Raw genomic sequence first — 17,256 nt, 5'->3', positions numbered from 1 at the left:
CATGTTCTCCAAGTTTGGAATTGTAGGTCAATAAGTGATCTTAGTGCACACCCGTTAGCAATACCACTATGCACTTCCAGCTAGACAACCAATCATTAATATACCAAACACGAGAAAATCTGCAGATGCTGGAAATTCAAGCAAGACACACAAAATGCTGCTGAACGCAGCAGGCCAGGCAGCATCTATAGGAAGAGGTACAGTCGGTGTTTCAGGCTGAGACCCTTCGTCAGGACTAACTGAAAGAAGAGCTAGTAAGAGATTTGAAAGTGGGAGGGGGAGTTTCAAAATGATAGGAGAAGACCGGAGCAGGAGGGTTGAAGCTAAGAGCTGAAAAGTTGATTGGGAAAACGGATACAGAGCTGGAGAAGGGAAGAAGTGTGTGTGTGTGTGTGTGGGGGGGGAATAAATAAATAAGGGATGGGCTGAGGAGGGGTATTAGCGGAAGTTAGAGAAATCAATGTTCATGCCATCAGGTTGGAGGCTACCCAGACGGAATATAAGGTATTGTTCTTCCAACCTGAGTGTGGCTTCATCTTTACAGTAGAGATTGTCGTTTGTGATACGTAAAGACAGCATTACTGTTCTTCGTTTTTAACTGCCAACGTACTTCAACGTCCTTCCTGACAACGTTCTAATTTTTAACACAATTTTTTAACCTTTGCACCCGCCTCCGACGTCATATCAAAGGCATAAAACCATGCAAACCAATGGCTGAACAGGAAATTTTAATTTAACAACTGTAATAAAGAGAAAGTATAAACCACTTCCTGCAGCCCTTCCCTCTTTCTATCCCTCCACACTCCTGCATTTTCATCTTCCCCCACCCTCATCTGTCCACTTCCCTCCCTCCACCGCCAGCAAATGGGCACTGCCCTCGGACCCTTTCTCCGGGTTTACTGGAGCAGTCGGATCTTTTACGGAGGACACAAGACATACTTCTGCCGGTGCGCGGAGGGGTAGGGGTGGTGGGAGGAAGAAGAAGAGGAAAGCTTCTTTTGGACTGGCGGGGAGGCGGTGGGAATGAGGAGGGGTGTAGTGAGGCATTGGGGTGAGGAGTTTGAGGGAGGGAGAGAGCGAAAGGTGAGAGTTTTGTGGTATGGAATGGGAGTGGTGAGGTGTGTCAAAATGTGAAGTGACTGTGGGTTAAGGAGATGGAAAAAATTCCAAACTAAATCCAGAGGCATTTTTTAAAAAAACACATGACTTTGCAGACAACAAACAACCTGCTGGAGGAACTCAGTGGGTCGAGCAACGTCTTTGGAAGCAAAGAGATGTTTAGCGTTTCAGTCCTGATACAGAATCTTCACCTAAAACATTAACCAACACTGCCTCCATAGATGTTTCTCGACCTTCCTGAGTAACCTCAACACTTAATGTAATTGTTTTGCTCTGGATTTCAGTATCTGTAGTCTCTTTTGTCTCCATATGGTTTTGCAGATGCTGGTTTTTGGGGTTTATCTGTTTGTTACTAAAGCTGGCCAGATGTGAAAATATTGGGGAAAAGGCTTCATTTGTGTTTGCTTGTCTATAATTCCAGAACTGTGTTATTGTGTTCTCCAGACTAGTTAAATGGACAGCGAGGTGCAGCGGGATGGCAGAATTCTGGACCTGATTGATGATGCATGGCGAGAAGATAAGCTACCGTATGAAGATGTGGAGATCCCACTGGTACGTATTATATTCAGATAAACTCTTGCATTTAAAAAGCCCTTTGGTGAGTCCAACACCTGTAATTGCTACTGGACTGCACTGTACTTCTCTTCATTTTCCCACATGTATGGAAAAGGAAGACTAAGTGGAAATTACTGCCTTCTAGTTGAGAGCATAGAATAGTACAGGCCCTTCAGCCCACGATGTTGTGCTGACCCATATAAAAGTAATCCATGATCAATGTAACCTTCCTTCACAGCCCATAACCCTCAAATGGAGCAAAAAAAACCCACTATGTTGGAAGTCTGAAACTAGAAACTGCTGAAAGCCTTCAGCAAGTCAGTGCCATTTGGAGAGAAATTAAGTCAATGTTTTAGAGATCAAGGGCCCTTCAGCAAAACTGGCAAAGTGACAAAATAAGTTTGCTTTAAGTTGTTGAGGTATGGAGTTGAAGATTGTCTTTGATCGGATGCAAGCTGGTTTGATAGGGACAGCATGCTAGTGTAGCAGTTAGTGGGTTCGAATCCTACTACTGTCTGCAAGGAATTTGTACGTTCTCCCCTTGACTGTGTGGATTTCCTCTGGGTGCTCCTGTTTCCTTCCACATTCCAAAGACAACTTACTAACCATAATAATATATGGGAATGCTATGTTGGCACCACAAACATTTGCGACACTTGTGTGCTGATCCCAGTACATCCTTGGACTGTAAGATCAATCAGATCATTCCTTCCTACAAAGCCCTCCATTTTCCTTTCAACCACGTGCCTATCTAAGAGTCTCTTAAATGTCCCTAATGTATTCACCTCTACCACCACCTCTGGCACCTCGTTCCATGCACCCATCAGAATCAGGTTTAATATCAGTGGCATATGTAATGAAATTTGCTTTTTTTGCAGCAGCAGTACATTGCAATACATAGTCAGAGAAAACTATAAATTACAATAAGTATATATGAAAAAAAATACAAGTAATGGAAAAAGAGAGGGAAAAAATACCGAAGAAGTCTTCATAGGTTCATTGCCCATTCAGAAATCACCTGAACAATAGTAGTACTTATGTCAGGCTGCTGTTTATTGATTACAGGTCAGCATTCAACACGATCAGTACTAATCATCAAAATCTGGATTTCTATACCTCCCTCTGCAACTGGATCCTTCACTTCCTCACTGGGAGATCACAGTATGAGTGGATCAGAAATAACATGTCCTCCTCGCTGACAATCAACACTGGTGCACCTCAAAGTTGTGTGCTTAGCTCACTGCTCTCAGTGTTTTTTAAAGAAAAGACTACCTCTGACATCCATCCTATACTTTCCTCCAATCACCTTAACATTATTCCCTCTCAAACTAGCCGTTTCCACCCTGGGAAAATGTCGCTGGCTGAGTACTCAATTTACACTTCTTATCATAGATTCAACAGGGTGTAGGGTGTTGGGTGTGCTGGAATATTTCAGATTTGAGAGACGGGATGGGGTGTCTTTGTTTTCTTTACAGCAGACAAAACTGGAGCACCTGATTGAGATTCAGATCCAGATTTATTTATCAAGTGTACACCAAAATATATAGTGAAATTTGTTGTTGGCGTTGCCAAACAATACACCCAAGGATGTGCTGGGGGCTACACATTTCACAGCTAACAACAATGAGGTACACTGAGAGGGGCATAGATGGGATCATTGGAAACTTTTCTCCTTGGTAAAGGTGCAAGTAAACAGGGATGGGTAAGGAGGTAAGGGATTGGAGGTTTTGAGGGGAGATTTGAAGATGATTTTGTTCAGCTAGAGGCTGGTTGAAATCTGGAATATATTTCCTGAGGGGAATAGTGTAGATGAAAACCTCCACAGAAAAGGTACTGAGAGTCAGTCATAGAAAACTACAGCGCAGAAACAGGCCCTTCAGCCCTTCTAGTCTGTGCTCTTTCAATATTTTTATTAATATAAATTACATGAATACAAATACAAAATTCATAAGGATACAAATAATATGAATTACATTACATTTAAATCACAGTAATACGATCACAGTATCCCATGTTCCAAATCAATCATGTAGAAAAAAAAGATTGAATCATGAAATGAAATAAAATAATTTCATTTTATTAAAAAAAATCTACTCCCACTACCAAAATGAGCTGGTTGGTTTAAAAAAAAGAGAAGAAAAAAAACCTTACTATATAATAATAATATTATAATAATAATGGCTCAGATCCATACTTTAATAACAGTTCAAAGATAATGAAAATAACTCAGAAAGGGCCCCCATAACATTAGAACATCATGTTTAGAATCAGAAATCGAACAACGAATCTTCTGTAGATCAAGGCATAACATAACATCAGATAGCCATTGAGCATGAGTGGGCGGGGCAGCCTCCTTCCACTTGAGCAAGGTCGCCCTCCTGGCCGTAAGAGACATAGAGGCCAATACCCACAAATTAGATGGCTTCAGTTTTGTAGCACTATCCTCAACAATACCAAACATGGCAGTCAAGGGATTGGGCTTAAAAATAACATTGAAAAGTACCGAAGAAGTTTGAAATACATCTTTCCAAAATTTTTCAAGGCTCGGACATGTCCAAAACACATGAATTAGTGTAGCCACTCCATTAGTACATCTATCACAGTAAGGGGAAATATCTGCGTAGAAACTGGACAGCTCATCTTTAGACATATGAACTCTATGTACCACTTTGAATTGTAATAAGAATGATGAGCACATAATGATGAAGAATTAATCAATTTTAAAATAATCTTCCAGCTCTCTTCAGATATGAAAATCTGTAAATCCTTTTCCCAGTCTCCTTTAATTTTATCTAAAAAGGCCTTTTTCAGTCCCAACAGCAGACTGTAAATATAAGATATTGAACCATTGTCAAAGGGTTTCAGGTTAAAAATTGTATCTATTTATTCTTATCTGGACTTGTAGGAAATGTATGTAATTGAGATCTTAAAAAATCTCTAATCTGTAAGTATCGAAAAAAGTGGCTATTGGAAAGGTTAAATTTTGTTGAAAGTTGCACAAAAGAAGAGAGATTTCCCTCCATCAAACAAATCCTGAAATTGTTTAATACCTAATCTATCCCATTCTTTAAAAGATGAGTCAATTATAGATGGTTTAGACAAACAATTAGGAAAGATGGGACTCGAGAGTGAGAATCTCAATAAACCAAAATGTTTTCTAAACTGTACCCAAATCCTCAAAGTATGTTTGACCACCATGTTGTCAGTTAGTTTATTTAAAGATAAAGGAAGCGAGGATCCAAGTACAGAAATAATGGAAAATTTCATAACAAAGTTGACTTCCAAAGAGACCCATATAGGACAATTCTCATGGTTAATGTAATATATCCAGAACATAATATTTCGTATATTAACTGCCCAATAATATAACTTAAAATTGGGTAAGGCAAAGCCTCCATTCTGTTTGGTTTTTTGAAGGTGGGCTTTATTTATTCGAGGTTTTTTATTCTTCCATATATAGGAAGAAAAAATTGAATCCAAAGAGTCAAAAAAAGATTCAGGAATAAGAACAGGCACAGCTTGAAAAAGGTATATGAATTTAGGTAAGGTATTCATTTTAATAGAATTAATTCAGCCAGTCAGTGATAAAGAGAGAGGAGACCGATTAGAAAGTGTTTTTTTAACATAATTCATTAAAGTTAAAAAATTTTCCTTAAATCTTTATAGTTCTTAGTAATTGTTACTCCTAAATGCATAAATTGTTTTCTTAACATTTTAAAAGGAAGGTTAGTATCAGTTGGTATTAAATTGTTTAAAGGAAACAGTTGCACAGGAGGAATTCTGCAGATGCTGGAAATTCAAGCAACACACATCAAAGTTGCTGGTGAACGCAGCAGGCCAGGCAGCATCTCTAGGAAGAGGTACAGTCGATGTTTCAGGCCGAGACCCTTTGTCAGGACTAACTGAAGGAAGAGTTAGTAAGAGATTTGAAAGTGGGAGTGGGAGGGGGAGGGGGAGATCCAAAATGATAGGAGAAGACAGGAGGGGGAGGGATGGAGCCAAGAGCTGGACAGGTGATTGGCAAAAGGGATATGAGAGGATCATGGGACAGGAGGCCCAGGGAGAAGGAAAGGGGGGAGGGGGGAAAAAAACCCAGAGGATGGGCAAGGGGTATAGTGAGTCAGCTGGGGGGGTATACTGCGTCCAGTGCTCCCGATGTGGCCTTCTATATATTGGTGAGACCCGACGCAGACTGGGAGATTGTTTCGCTGAACACCTACGCTCTGTCCGCCAGAGAAAGCAGGATCTGCCAGTGGCCACACATTTTAATTCCAAGTCCCATTCCCGTTCTGATGTATCTATCCACGGCCTCCTCAACTGTAAAGATGAAGCCACACTCAGGTTGGAGGAACAACGCCTTATATTCTGTCTGGGTAGTCTCCAACCTGATGGCATGAACATTGACTTCTCAAACTTCCGCTAATGCCCCACCTCCCCCTCGTACCCATCCGTTATTTATTTATTTATATACACATATTCTTTCTCTCTCTCTCCTTTTTCTCCCTCTGTCCCTCTGACTATACCCCTTGCCCATACTCTAGGTTCCCCCCCCCCCACCCCTTTCCTTCTCCCTGGGCGTCCTGTCCCATGATCCTCTCATATCCCTTTTGCCTATCACCTGTCCAGCTCTTGGTTCCATCCCTCCCCCTCCTGTCTTCTCCTATCATTTTGGATCTCCCCCTCCCACTTTCAAATCTCTCGCTAGCTCTTCCTTCAGTTAGTCCTGACAAAGGGTCTCGGCCTGAAACGTCGACTGTACCTCTTCCTAGAGATGCTGTCTGGCCTGCTGCGTTCACCAGCAACTTTGATGTGTGTTGGTTGAAGGAAACATTTCACTCTTATGTAAATTTAATTTATATCCTGAGAACTGACTAAAATTAGTAAATGGAACACAAATGGTAAAGAGGTTGTAACATTAGATATAAAAAGCAATAAGTCATCAGCATAGAGCGACACTTTATGAATAGTACTGTAAACACAAAATACTCTGCAGATGCTGAGGTCAAAGCAACATTCACAACACGCTGGAGGAACTCAGCAGGTCAGCAGCATCCGTGGAAATGATCAGTCAACGTTTTGGGCTGGAACCCTTTGTCAGGACTGAAGAGGGAAGGGGCAGAGGCCCTATAAAGAGGGTGGGGGAGGGTGGGAAGGAGAAGGCTGGTAGGTTCCAGGTGAAAAACCAGTAAGGGGAAAGATAAAGGGGTGGGGGAGGGGAAGCAGGGAGGGGACAGGCAGGAAAGGTGAAGAAAGAACAGGGGAAAACACAATGGGTAGTAGAAGGAGGCAGAACCATGAGGGAGGTGTTAGGCAGCTGGGGGAGGGGGCAGAGTGACATAGGGATAGGAGAAGGGAGAGGGAGGGAATTACCGGAAGTTGGAGAATTCAATGTTCATACCAAGGGACTGGAGACTACCTAGATGGTATATGAGGTGTTGCTCCTCCAGCCTGAGCTTAGCCTCATCATGGCAGTAGAGGAGGCCATGTATGGACATATCCGAATGGGAATGGGAAGCAGAGTTGAAGTCGGTGGCAACTGGGAGATCTTGTCTGTTGTGGCGGATGGAGTGGAGGTGCTCGACAAAGCAGTCCCCCAATCTGTGTCGGGCTTCACTGATGTAGAGGAGGCCGCACCGGGAGCACCGGATGCAATAGATGACCCCAGCAGACTCACAAGTGAAGTGTTGCCTCACCTGGGAGGACTGTTTGGGGCCCTGAATAGTGGCAAGAGAGGAGCAGTAGGGACAGGTGTAGCACTTACACTTACAGGGATAAGTGCCGGATGGGAGATCCGTGGGGAAGGATGTGTGGATCAGGGAGTCGCGGAGGGACCAATCCCTGCAGAAAGCGGAGAGGGAAAGATGTGCTTAGTGGTGGGGTCCTGTTGAAGATGGTGGAAGTTGCGGAGGATAATGTGCTGGATCCGGAGGCTGGTGGGGTGGTAGGTGAGGACAAGGGGAACTCTGTCCCTGTTGTGGTGGTGGGAGGATGGGGTGAGGCCTGAAGTGCAGGAAATGGAGGAGGTGTGGGTGAGGGCATCATTGATGATGGCAGAAGGGAAACCACAATCCTTAAAGAAAGAGGACATTTGAGATGTCCTGGAACGGGAAGCCTCATCCTCGGAGCAGATGCGGCGGAGGCGGAGGAACTGGGAATAGGGAATGGCATTTTTGCATGTGGCAGGGTGGGAAGAGGTATAGTCGACACTTTATGAATAGTACCTCTCATTAAAATGCCAGTAATCCCTTTAGACTCTCGAAAAGTAATTGCTAAGGGTTCCAATATCAAATCAAAAAGCAGAGGTCTCAAAGGACAACCTTGTCTAGTCCCACGTTGGAGTTTAAAGGGTTTAGAATTCTGAAGATTAGTAAGAACCTGAGTGGAGGGAAATAAATAAAGTAATTTAATCCAATGAATAAAATTAGGTCCAAAATTAAATTTTTCTAAGGATGTAAAAAGATTATTCCATTCAACTCTGCCAAAGGCCTTCTCCGCATCCAAAGATATCACACATTCCAATACTTCCTTAGATGGAGAATGCATAACATTTAACAAATGCCGTATATTAAAATAGGAATGTCGATTTTTAATAAATCCTGTCTGATCATCCGAAACGGTAGAAGATATAATATTTTCAAGTCTGCGAGCCAACACTTTAGATAAAATTTTAAGTTCTGGTCACCGAATTATAGGAAAGATGTCAATAAAATTGAGAGAGTACAGAGGAGGTTTACTAAAATGTTGCCTGGGTTTAATCTAAGTTATAGAGAAAGGTTGAACAAGTTAGGTCTTTTTTCTTTGGAGCGTAGAAGGTTGAGGGGGGACTTGATAGAGGTGTTTAAAATTATGAAGGGGATTGATAGAGTTGGCGTGGGTAGGCTTTTTCCATTGAGAATGGGGGAGATTCAAACAAGAGGACATGAGTTGAGAGTTAAAGGGCAAAAGTTTAAGGGTAACATGAGGGGGGACTTCTTTACTCAGAGAGTGGTAGCTGTGTGGAACGAGCTTCCAGCAGAAGTGGTTGAGGCAGGTTGGATGTTGTCATTTAAAGTTAAATTGGATAGATATTGGACAGGAAAGGAATGGAAGATTATGGGCTGAGTGCGAGTTGGTGGAACTAGGTGAGAGTAAGAGTTCGGCACGGACTAGAAGGGCCGAGATGGCCTGTTTCCGTGCTGTAATTGTTATATGGTTATCAAAATTGAGTTAAGAGATAGGTCTATACGAAGCTTATTCAGTAGGATTCTTATTCTTTTTGAGAATAAGTGAAATGGAAGCTTTGTAAAAAGACTGTGGTAATCTTCCTACCTTAAAGGTATCTGTAAAGGTAGAACATAAATGTGGTATAAGCAAGGAGGAAAAAGCCTTATAAAACTCTCCAGAGAATCCATCGGGTCCTGGGGATTTCCCAGAATGCAACTCTCGAATAGCCTGAGCAATTTCCTCCTGGGAAATAGGTTGATCCAATTGCCTACGATCATCTGTCGAAAGATTAGGAATATTTAATTGATCTAAAAAATATTCATTGCAATATTGTAATTAACAGAGTCAGAACTATACAATTTGGAATAAAATTCCCTAAAAGTGTCATTAATTTCAAAGTGGTCAGTTGTCATGTCCCCATTAATTTTACGTATTTCTTTAATTTGCCACTTGGCTATAAATGGCTTCAATTGATTAGCCAGTAGCTTACCAGCATTATCTCTGTGAATATAAAATTGACTTCTATCTATTAAAAGCTGGCTTTCAATTGGATACATTAGAAGAAGATCATATTTAGTTTTGGTTTCAATATGTCTCTTATAAGTTTCAGGATTGGGTACCGAAGCATATTTATGGTCCAGTTGTTTTAACTGATTAGCTAGTTCGTTTCTCTCTTTGTTAACTTTTTTAATGATGTTTGCAGTGTAAGAAATAATTTTACCCATTAAAAGTATCTCATATAATAAGACTAGACGTCTCTTCCAATGTATTTTCTGCAACAAAAAAAAGAGTAATTTGATTCTCCATAAATTTTAAGAAGTCCTCATTGGATAACAGAGTTAAATTAAATCGCCAATATCTACTCACAGGGATAGGACCAGGAAGATTTAAAGATAGAAGTACAGGAGAGTAGTCAGAAATAGCAATCTCTTTATATTCGATCGATCGAACCAGTGGAATCATTTGACTGTCAATAAAAAAATAATCAATCCTGGTATAAGAATGATGGACATGAGAGAAAAAAGAATACTCCCTGTCCGTCGGATGAGGAAAACACCAAGCATCAACTCTACCACATTTAGTTAGAAAGGATTGGATAAACAAAGCTGATTTATTAAGTGTGGCTGGTTTGACAGACGAGTGATCTAATACTGGGATCTAACCAGCAGTTAAAATCTCCTCCCTTCACAAGAGAGTAAGTACACAAATCTGGCAAAAATGAAAATAGACGTTCAAGAAGTCCTGAATTGTCTACGTTGGGGGCATATACATTAGCAAAAATAATCAATTTACTGTCTAAACTCCCTGATACAATAACAAATTGACCATTAGGATCCGAAACAACTTTATGCTGAACAAAGGAAACTATTATCTACAAAAATCGAAACTCCAGGCGATTTTGCATTAAACGAAGAATGGAATTGCATACCCTTCCACCGAGTAAAAAAAAACGTAAGCTATCACAGCTGCTTATGTGCGTTTCTTAAGACCATAAGACAAAGGAGCAGAAGTAGGCCATTCGGCCTATTGAGTCTGCTCCGCCATTTTATCATGAGCTGATCCATTCTCCTATTTAGTCCCACTCCCCCGCCTTCTCACCATAACCTTTGATGCCCTGGCTACTCAGATACCTATCAATCTCTGCCTTAAATACACCCAATGACTTGGCCTCCACTGCCGCCCGTGGCAACAAGTTCCATAGATTCACCACCCTCTAACTAAAAAAATTTCTTCGCATTTTTGTTTTGAATGGGCGCCCTTCAATCCTTAAGTCATGCCCTCTCGTACTAGACTCCCCCATCATGGGAAACAACTTTGCCACATCCACTCTGTCCGTGCCTTTCAACATTCGAAATGTTTCTATGAGGTCTCCCCTCATTCTTCTAAACTCCAAGGAATACAGTCCAAGTGCGGACAAACGTTCCTCATATGTTAACCCTCTCATTCCCGGAATCATTCTAGTGAATCTTCCCTGTACCCTCTCCAACGTCAGCACATCCTTTCTTAAATAAGGAGACCAAAACTGCCCACAGCACTCCAAGTGAGGTCTCACCAGCGCCTTATAGAGCCTCAACATTACATCCCTGTTCCTATACTCTATTCCTCTAGAAATGAATGCCAACATTGCATTCGCCTCCTTCGCTACTGACTCAACCTGGAGGTTAACTTTAAGGGTATCCTGTACGAGGACTCCCAAGTCCCGTTGCATCTCAGAACTTTGAATTCTTTGCCTATTTAAATAATAGTCTGCCCTTTTATTTTTTCTGCCAAAGTGCATAACCATACACTTCCCAACATTGTATTTCATTTGCCACTTCTCTGCCCATTCTTCCAATCTATCCAAGTCTCTCTGCAGACTCTCCATTTCCTCAGCACTACCGGCCCCTCCACCTATCTTTGTATCGTCAGCAAACTTAGCCACAAAGCCATCTATTCCATAATCCAAATCGTTGATGTACAATGTAAAAAGACGCGGCCCCAACACTGATCCCTGTGGAACACCACTGGTAACCGGCAGCCAACCAGAATAGGATCCCTTCATTCCCACTCTCTGTTTCCTGCCAATCAGCCAACGCTCTATCCACATACGTAACTTTCCTGTAATTTCATGGGCTCTTATCTTGTTAAGTAGCCTCATGTGTGGCACCTTGTCAAAGGCCTTCTGAAAATCCAAATATACAACATCCACTGCATTTCCCTTGTCTAGCCTACTGGTAATTTCCTCAAAAAATTGTAATAGGTTTGTCAGGCAGGATCTTCCTTTAAGGAATCCATGCTGAGTTCTGCCTATCTTGTCATATGCCTCCAGGTACTCCGTAACCTTATCCTTGACAATTGACTCCAACAACTTCCCAACCACCGATGTCAAGCTAACAGGTCTATAATTTCCTTTTTGCTTCCTTGCCCCCTTCTTAAATAGTGGAGTGACATTTGCAATCTTCCAGTCTTCCGGAACCATGCCAGAATCTATCGACTTTTGAAAGATCATCACTAATGCCTCCACAATCTCCACAGCTACTTCCTTCAGAACATGCGGGTGCATTCCATCTGGTCCAGGAGATTTATCTACCTTTAGCCTATTCAGCTTCCTGAGTACTTTCTCTGTCGTAATTGTGACTGCGCACACTTCTCTTCCCTGCCACCCTTGAGTGTCCGGTATACTGCTGATGTCTTCCTCAGTGAAGACTGATACAAAATACTTGTTCAGTTGCTCTGCCATCTCCTTATCTGCCATTACAATTTCTCCAGCATCATTTTCTATCGGTCCTGTATCTACTCTCACCTGTCTTTTACTCTGTATATACTTGAAAAAGCTTTTAGTATCCTCTTTGATATTATTTGCTAGCTTCCTTTCATAGTTAATCTTTTCTCTCTTAATGACCTTGGTTTCCTTTTGTAAGGTTTTAAAAACTTCCCAATCCTCTGCCTTCCCACTAATTTTTGCTTCCTTGTATGCCCTCTCCTTTGCTTTAACTTTGGCTTTGACTTCTCTTGTCAACCACGGTTGCATCCTTTTTCCACTCGAAAATTTCTTCTTTTTTGGAATATACCTGTCTTGCACATTCCTCATTTCTCACATAAACTCCAGCCACTGCTGCTCTGCTGTCTTTCCCGCCAGTGTCCCTTTCCAGTCAACTTTGGCCAGTTCCTCTCTCATGCCACTGTAATTTCCTTTACTCCACTGAAATACCGACACATCAGATTTTGGCTTCTCTTTTTCTAATTTCACAGTGAACTCAATCATGTTATGATCACTGCCTCCTAAGGGTTCCTTCACCTCAGTCTCTCTAATCACCTACAGTTCATTACACAATACCCAATCCAGTACAGCCCATCCCCTAGTGGGCTCAACAACAAGCTGTTTTAAAAAGCCATCTCGCAGACATTCTACAAATTCTCTCTCTTGAGATCCAGTGCTGACCTGTAAGAAGTTGTAAGAAAATAATGGGTGCTTTTAATTTTTTAATATAAGCAAACACTTTGTTCCTTTTAATGGGGTGATTCAGGCCTTTCACATTCAAACTAAATAAGTTAATATTTTGAACCACTTTAAATACAAATCATCATGTAATTAAAAGATCTGGCCATAAATTATTAAAACTAGAAAGCAAACCGTAAGGTAAGGTAGTCAAACAGACAATCATATAATCAACCCAACACAGCTCCCAGAGAGAAATAGGCCCTAGCCCCACCCTCACCCAAAGCCAGAAGGCTGACCAATAGACAGTCAGTGAGCTAACAACTAAAAAGTTCCCTCCCCAAAAATTCCTGTTGACAGAAACTCCGGTCCTTCAAGGTCAATTATGTCCCTACCAAGACACAACATAAAAAGAAAAGTAGCTCAGTATTTGAAAATATAAAAGGATCAATTTAAACAAATTCAAAGAAAGCTATATCAAAATAAAACCTCATAAAGGGATATAATTAAAAAGTATCAAAAATATATGAACAGCCAAAATATAAACTTATTGAAACCTTATTTCAAATTCACATTAACAGAAGAAAAAATTGATCAAAATAAGAAATATAACAGTTTTAGACTTTAGCCTTCGCAAACTCTTTTGTGTCTTCAACCAGCTTTATTCTTTTTTGCAATCCGTTATTCAAAACAATAGTCAGATGGGCGGGAAACCGAAGGGATGGTTTAAATCCTTTATTGTAAAGTTCAGACATAACTTCTTTATATTTCATACAATCAGTCATAACTTCAGGCGAATAGACCTCCACAAATCTGACCTTGTGACCATGGAAATTGATCATTCCTTGTCGACGGGTATGGTGAATTAGAAGGTCCTTGATACGAAATTCATGAAAACTTAGAATGACCGACCTGGGTCTCACTGCCGACGACAATGGCTTCGAAGTCGGCGAGCGATATGCTTGATCGAGCTTCGGCTCAGAAATGAATAAAACAGGAAATAGCTGCTTCAGAAAGTTTGCAAAGAACTTCGTAGGGTCAGCGCCTTCAGTTGATTCTTCAAGACCCAGAACTCGCAAATTATTTCTCCTGTTTCTATTTCTAGATTGATAATCCTTTTCATCATTTTTTCATTGGATAAATATAACTCTTTGCGAGTTTAATTGTATTTTCAACACCCTCTTCAAGTGTCACCAGCTTTGCAGTATTTTCCTGAATTTTATTCTCATGCTCAGTTAAAGTTTGTTGTATTATATCCAATTTGCCATTAAGTCGTTGAAACTCCTCAGAAAATTCCGATTTTTGCCTTTTAAGGAAGTCACTGATTGAATCCAAAGTGACTGGGGATTCATCTTCTGTTTCCCTTTCTTTTGCAGAAGCTTTTGTTCTTTTCCCAGCCATAGTAGAGCAGTATTAAAGTATTATAATAAGGTTTTAAAAAAAAACTGGTAGGAGACAATAAAGTAAATAGGATAGGAGCAATCAAATGATGTTACTCCATCAGCTGCCAACAGGGCTCTGATCTAGGTTGTGCTAGACAATTAGTCTACCTAGTCCCATCGACCTTGACCATAGGCCTCCATACCCCTCCCATCCATTAACCTATTCAAACTTCTCTTAAACATTGAAATCTAAATCGTTTCCACCATTTGCACTGGCATTTGAAACAAGAGGACATTGAAGGCACAGGGTCTAGTGCTGGAAAATGAGATGAGTGATGCTTGGTACAGACACAGTGAATCGGAGGAGCTACTTCTGTGCCCATGGCTGAAAGAGGTTCTAAAAATACTCTGAATATTTAAGGAATGGATTCAAGAGCTGCAATAGTCATACATTCCTGCCTGGTGTAAAAATGCAATTGAGGGCTGAAGGTCGAGTCAGCGAGAATGGGTTAGGGACTGAAAGTTGGAGGTGTGATGTCTGCGAGTTTCGAACCAAGGGGTGGGAACCTGGAGGGGGCCTGTCCTGGAGTTGGAGACTTGTCTATGGGAGGGTGGGAAAGGGGCTTGCTTTCCTGTTTTTGTTTTGTACATTTACATAATTTGATGTACATGTGATAAATCTGAATCTGTATCTAAGGAATACAGATAGGTTAGGTTGGCAAATGGAGTATAGTGTGGGGAAAATGAGGTTATTCACTTTGGAAGGAAGAACTTTTAAAAAATTACTTAACTCGAGAGCCACAAGATGGGATAAGTCAGTGCTGCATTGAATTCCAAATCTCCGACTGCAGAATGAAAAGTCAAAACTTTCATGTTATTTTGTAGTTACCATGATGGAATACTGATGCATAAATTCAATTTCATCTTTGAAAAATCTCATTGCAGTTTGTCTCTGCAAGCTTTTAAACTGGTAGGTAATGTGTAAGTCTCTAACGGTACACATTAGAGACTTACACACGTACTCTAATTCATGGGGTTAATGTTCTTTCTGTTGTAATTCTCATTAGATAGAAGTTCATAATGAAGTCTATCTCTAGCTGGTACTGTAGTACATGGACAAGCTTAATTCCCTCTGGAGATTAAGTAAATCAAATAGCTCATTAGTATGCATCTCAGAAAAATGATGGTTTTTGTAACTCCTGCATTTGTTTTCCTTTCACAGAGTGAACTTCCAGAACCCGAGCAGGATAATGGCGGAACTACTGAATCAATCAATGAACAAGACATGAAATGGACTGACTTAGCTTTACAAAACTTGCATGAAAATACTCCATCGGCAGGAAGCTAGCTACTGGCAGCATTGGTACCAACATAGCAACAGGCTTTATTTATATATTCTTTCCAAAGAGCAGGTGTCAACATTTTCACATGCTTAAAGTCCATATCATTGAAACTAAATTGCAGACATGGCATATCGAAGCAAGAATTATACAACTACAGTAATAGTATTTATGGACAATGAAATGCTGAGCTGATAGAATAATGGAACAGTTTATAATCATTGATTTTTTTTAATTCATTAAAGAAGAAAGTTTATATTCATTATATAGAAGTACTGGTGGAGTATCTCATTTGCAAGCACTGATAGTGTGCCAGCGGAACAATTTCATCAATGGCTAATATCTGTTAATTCTGTGTGTTGTATAATTCTGGCACACAATCATTTCATGCTATGTACAACTAAACTTGTAAATGATTAATGCTCTTACTGATCTTGCAAACATTTAAGTTTTTAATAATTTCCTTTAGCCTTTTTTGGTGTCATTGCCAATTAAATGGACTCTGAAAACTTGCACTCATTCCTCAATCGCGCTTTATTTACTTGTGCACAAAGAGAACAGCATGGCCATGTTACCAAACTGTTCTAGAGTCTGATACGGAATTGACTAGCAGTTACAGATTGTATATGTTCAAATTCTTTATTTGGAACATCAGTCGCCATTCACAATGCAGGTGTTGAAAGTCAATAGAAACTATAAGCTGACAACTTATGATACTAAAGACCGTAAGATATGGGAGCAGAATTAGGCCAGCTGGCCCATTGAATCTGCTCCACCATTCAATCATCGCTGATCCCCTTTTTTAAAATCTCCTCCTCAACCCCAGTTCCTGGCCTTCTCCCCATAACGTTTGATGCCATGTCCAATCACGAACCTATCAATCTCTGTCTAAGTACACCCAACGACCTGGCCTCCACAGCTGCAAACGGCAACAAATTCACCACCCTTTGGCTAAAGAAATTTTTCTGCATCTCTGTTTTGAAAGGGCGCCCCTCTATCCTGAGGCTGTACCCTCTTGTCCCAGACTCTCACACTATGGGAAACATTCTTTCCACATCTACTCTGTCTAGGCCTTTCAACATTCGAAAGGTTTCAATGAGATACCCCCCTCATCCTTCTGAATTCCAGCGAGTGCAGACCCAGAGCCATCAAAAATCCCTAGTATGACAACCCCTTCATTCCTGGAATCATCCTTGTGAACCTCTTCTGGACCCTCTCCAATGCCAGCACATCTCTTCTAAGATGAGGGGCCCAAAACTGTTCACAATACTCAAGGTGATGTCTGAAGTCAGTAAAGTAATTTTTCCTCCATTGGTGAATGTGCCCCTTTTGTCCTTCCTTATATTCTTACAGTCATAGAAAAGTACAGCACAGAAACATGCCTTTCAGCTCATCTAGTCTGCCAAAACAGTTAAACTGCCTGCTCCCATCGATCTGCACCCAGACCATAGCCCTACCATCCATGTACCTATCTAAACTTCTCTTAAATGTTGAAATCGAGCTCCTGTGCACCACTTGTGCTGGCAGCTCGTTCCACAATCTCACGACCCTCTGAGTGAAGAAGTTTCCTCTCGTTCCCCTTTAACTAAGCAGCTGTGGAGATTGCGGAGGCATTAGCGATGATCTTTCAAAAGTCGATAGATTCTGGCATGGTTCCGGAGGACTGGAAGATTGCAAATGTCACTCTGCTATTTAAGAAGGGGGCAAGGAAGCAAAAAGGAAATTATAGACCTGTTAG

The 17,256-nt window shown here is 41.0% G+C and overlaps 1 protein-coding gene across 3 annotated transcripts; it reads left to right on the top strand.

Annotated features, from left to right (window-relative positions):
• The first annotated feature begins 780 nt into the window (after nt 1-780).
• anapc13 (anaphase promoting complex subunit 13) lies at nt 781-16,033 on the top strand. 3 transcript variants are annotated; one of them, XM_072238765.1, is made up of 3 exons: nt 781-947; nt 1,564-1,671; nt 15,401-16,033. In XM_072238765.1, the coding sequence occupies exons 2-3, from the start codon at nt 1,573-1,575 to the stop codon at nt 15,524-15,526; spliced, it is 225 nt and encodes a 74-aa protein (XP_072094866.1). In that variant the 5' UTR covers nt 781-947; nt 1,564-1,572; the 3' UTR covers nt 15,527-16,033. The 3 variants fall into 3 exon arrangements, with proteins under 3 accessions (XP_072094866.1, XP_072094869.1, XP_072094870.1); XM_072238768.1 differs by lacking the exon at nt 781-947 and adding an exon at nt 985-1,083; XM_072238769.1 differs by lacking the exon at nt 781-947 and adding an exon at nt 1,098-1,378.
• The last annotated feature ends 1,223 nt before the right edge of the window (nt 16,034-17,256 follow it).

The sequence above is a fragment of the Mobula birostris genome, chromosome 20, assembly GCF_030028105.1.
Source record: "Mobula birostris isolate sMobBir1 chromosome 20, sMobBir1.hap1, whole genome shotgun sequence".
In the NCBI taxonomy this organism is placed as follows: domain Eukaryota; kingdom Metazoa; phylum Chordata; class Chondrichthyes; order Myliobatiformes; family Myliobatidae; genus Mobula; species Mobula birostris.
The sequence above is the reverse complement of the archived record's forward strand: the minus strand, read 5'-3'. Positions and strand labels throughout refer to the sequence as shown.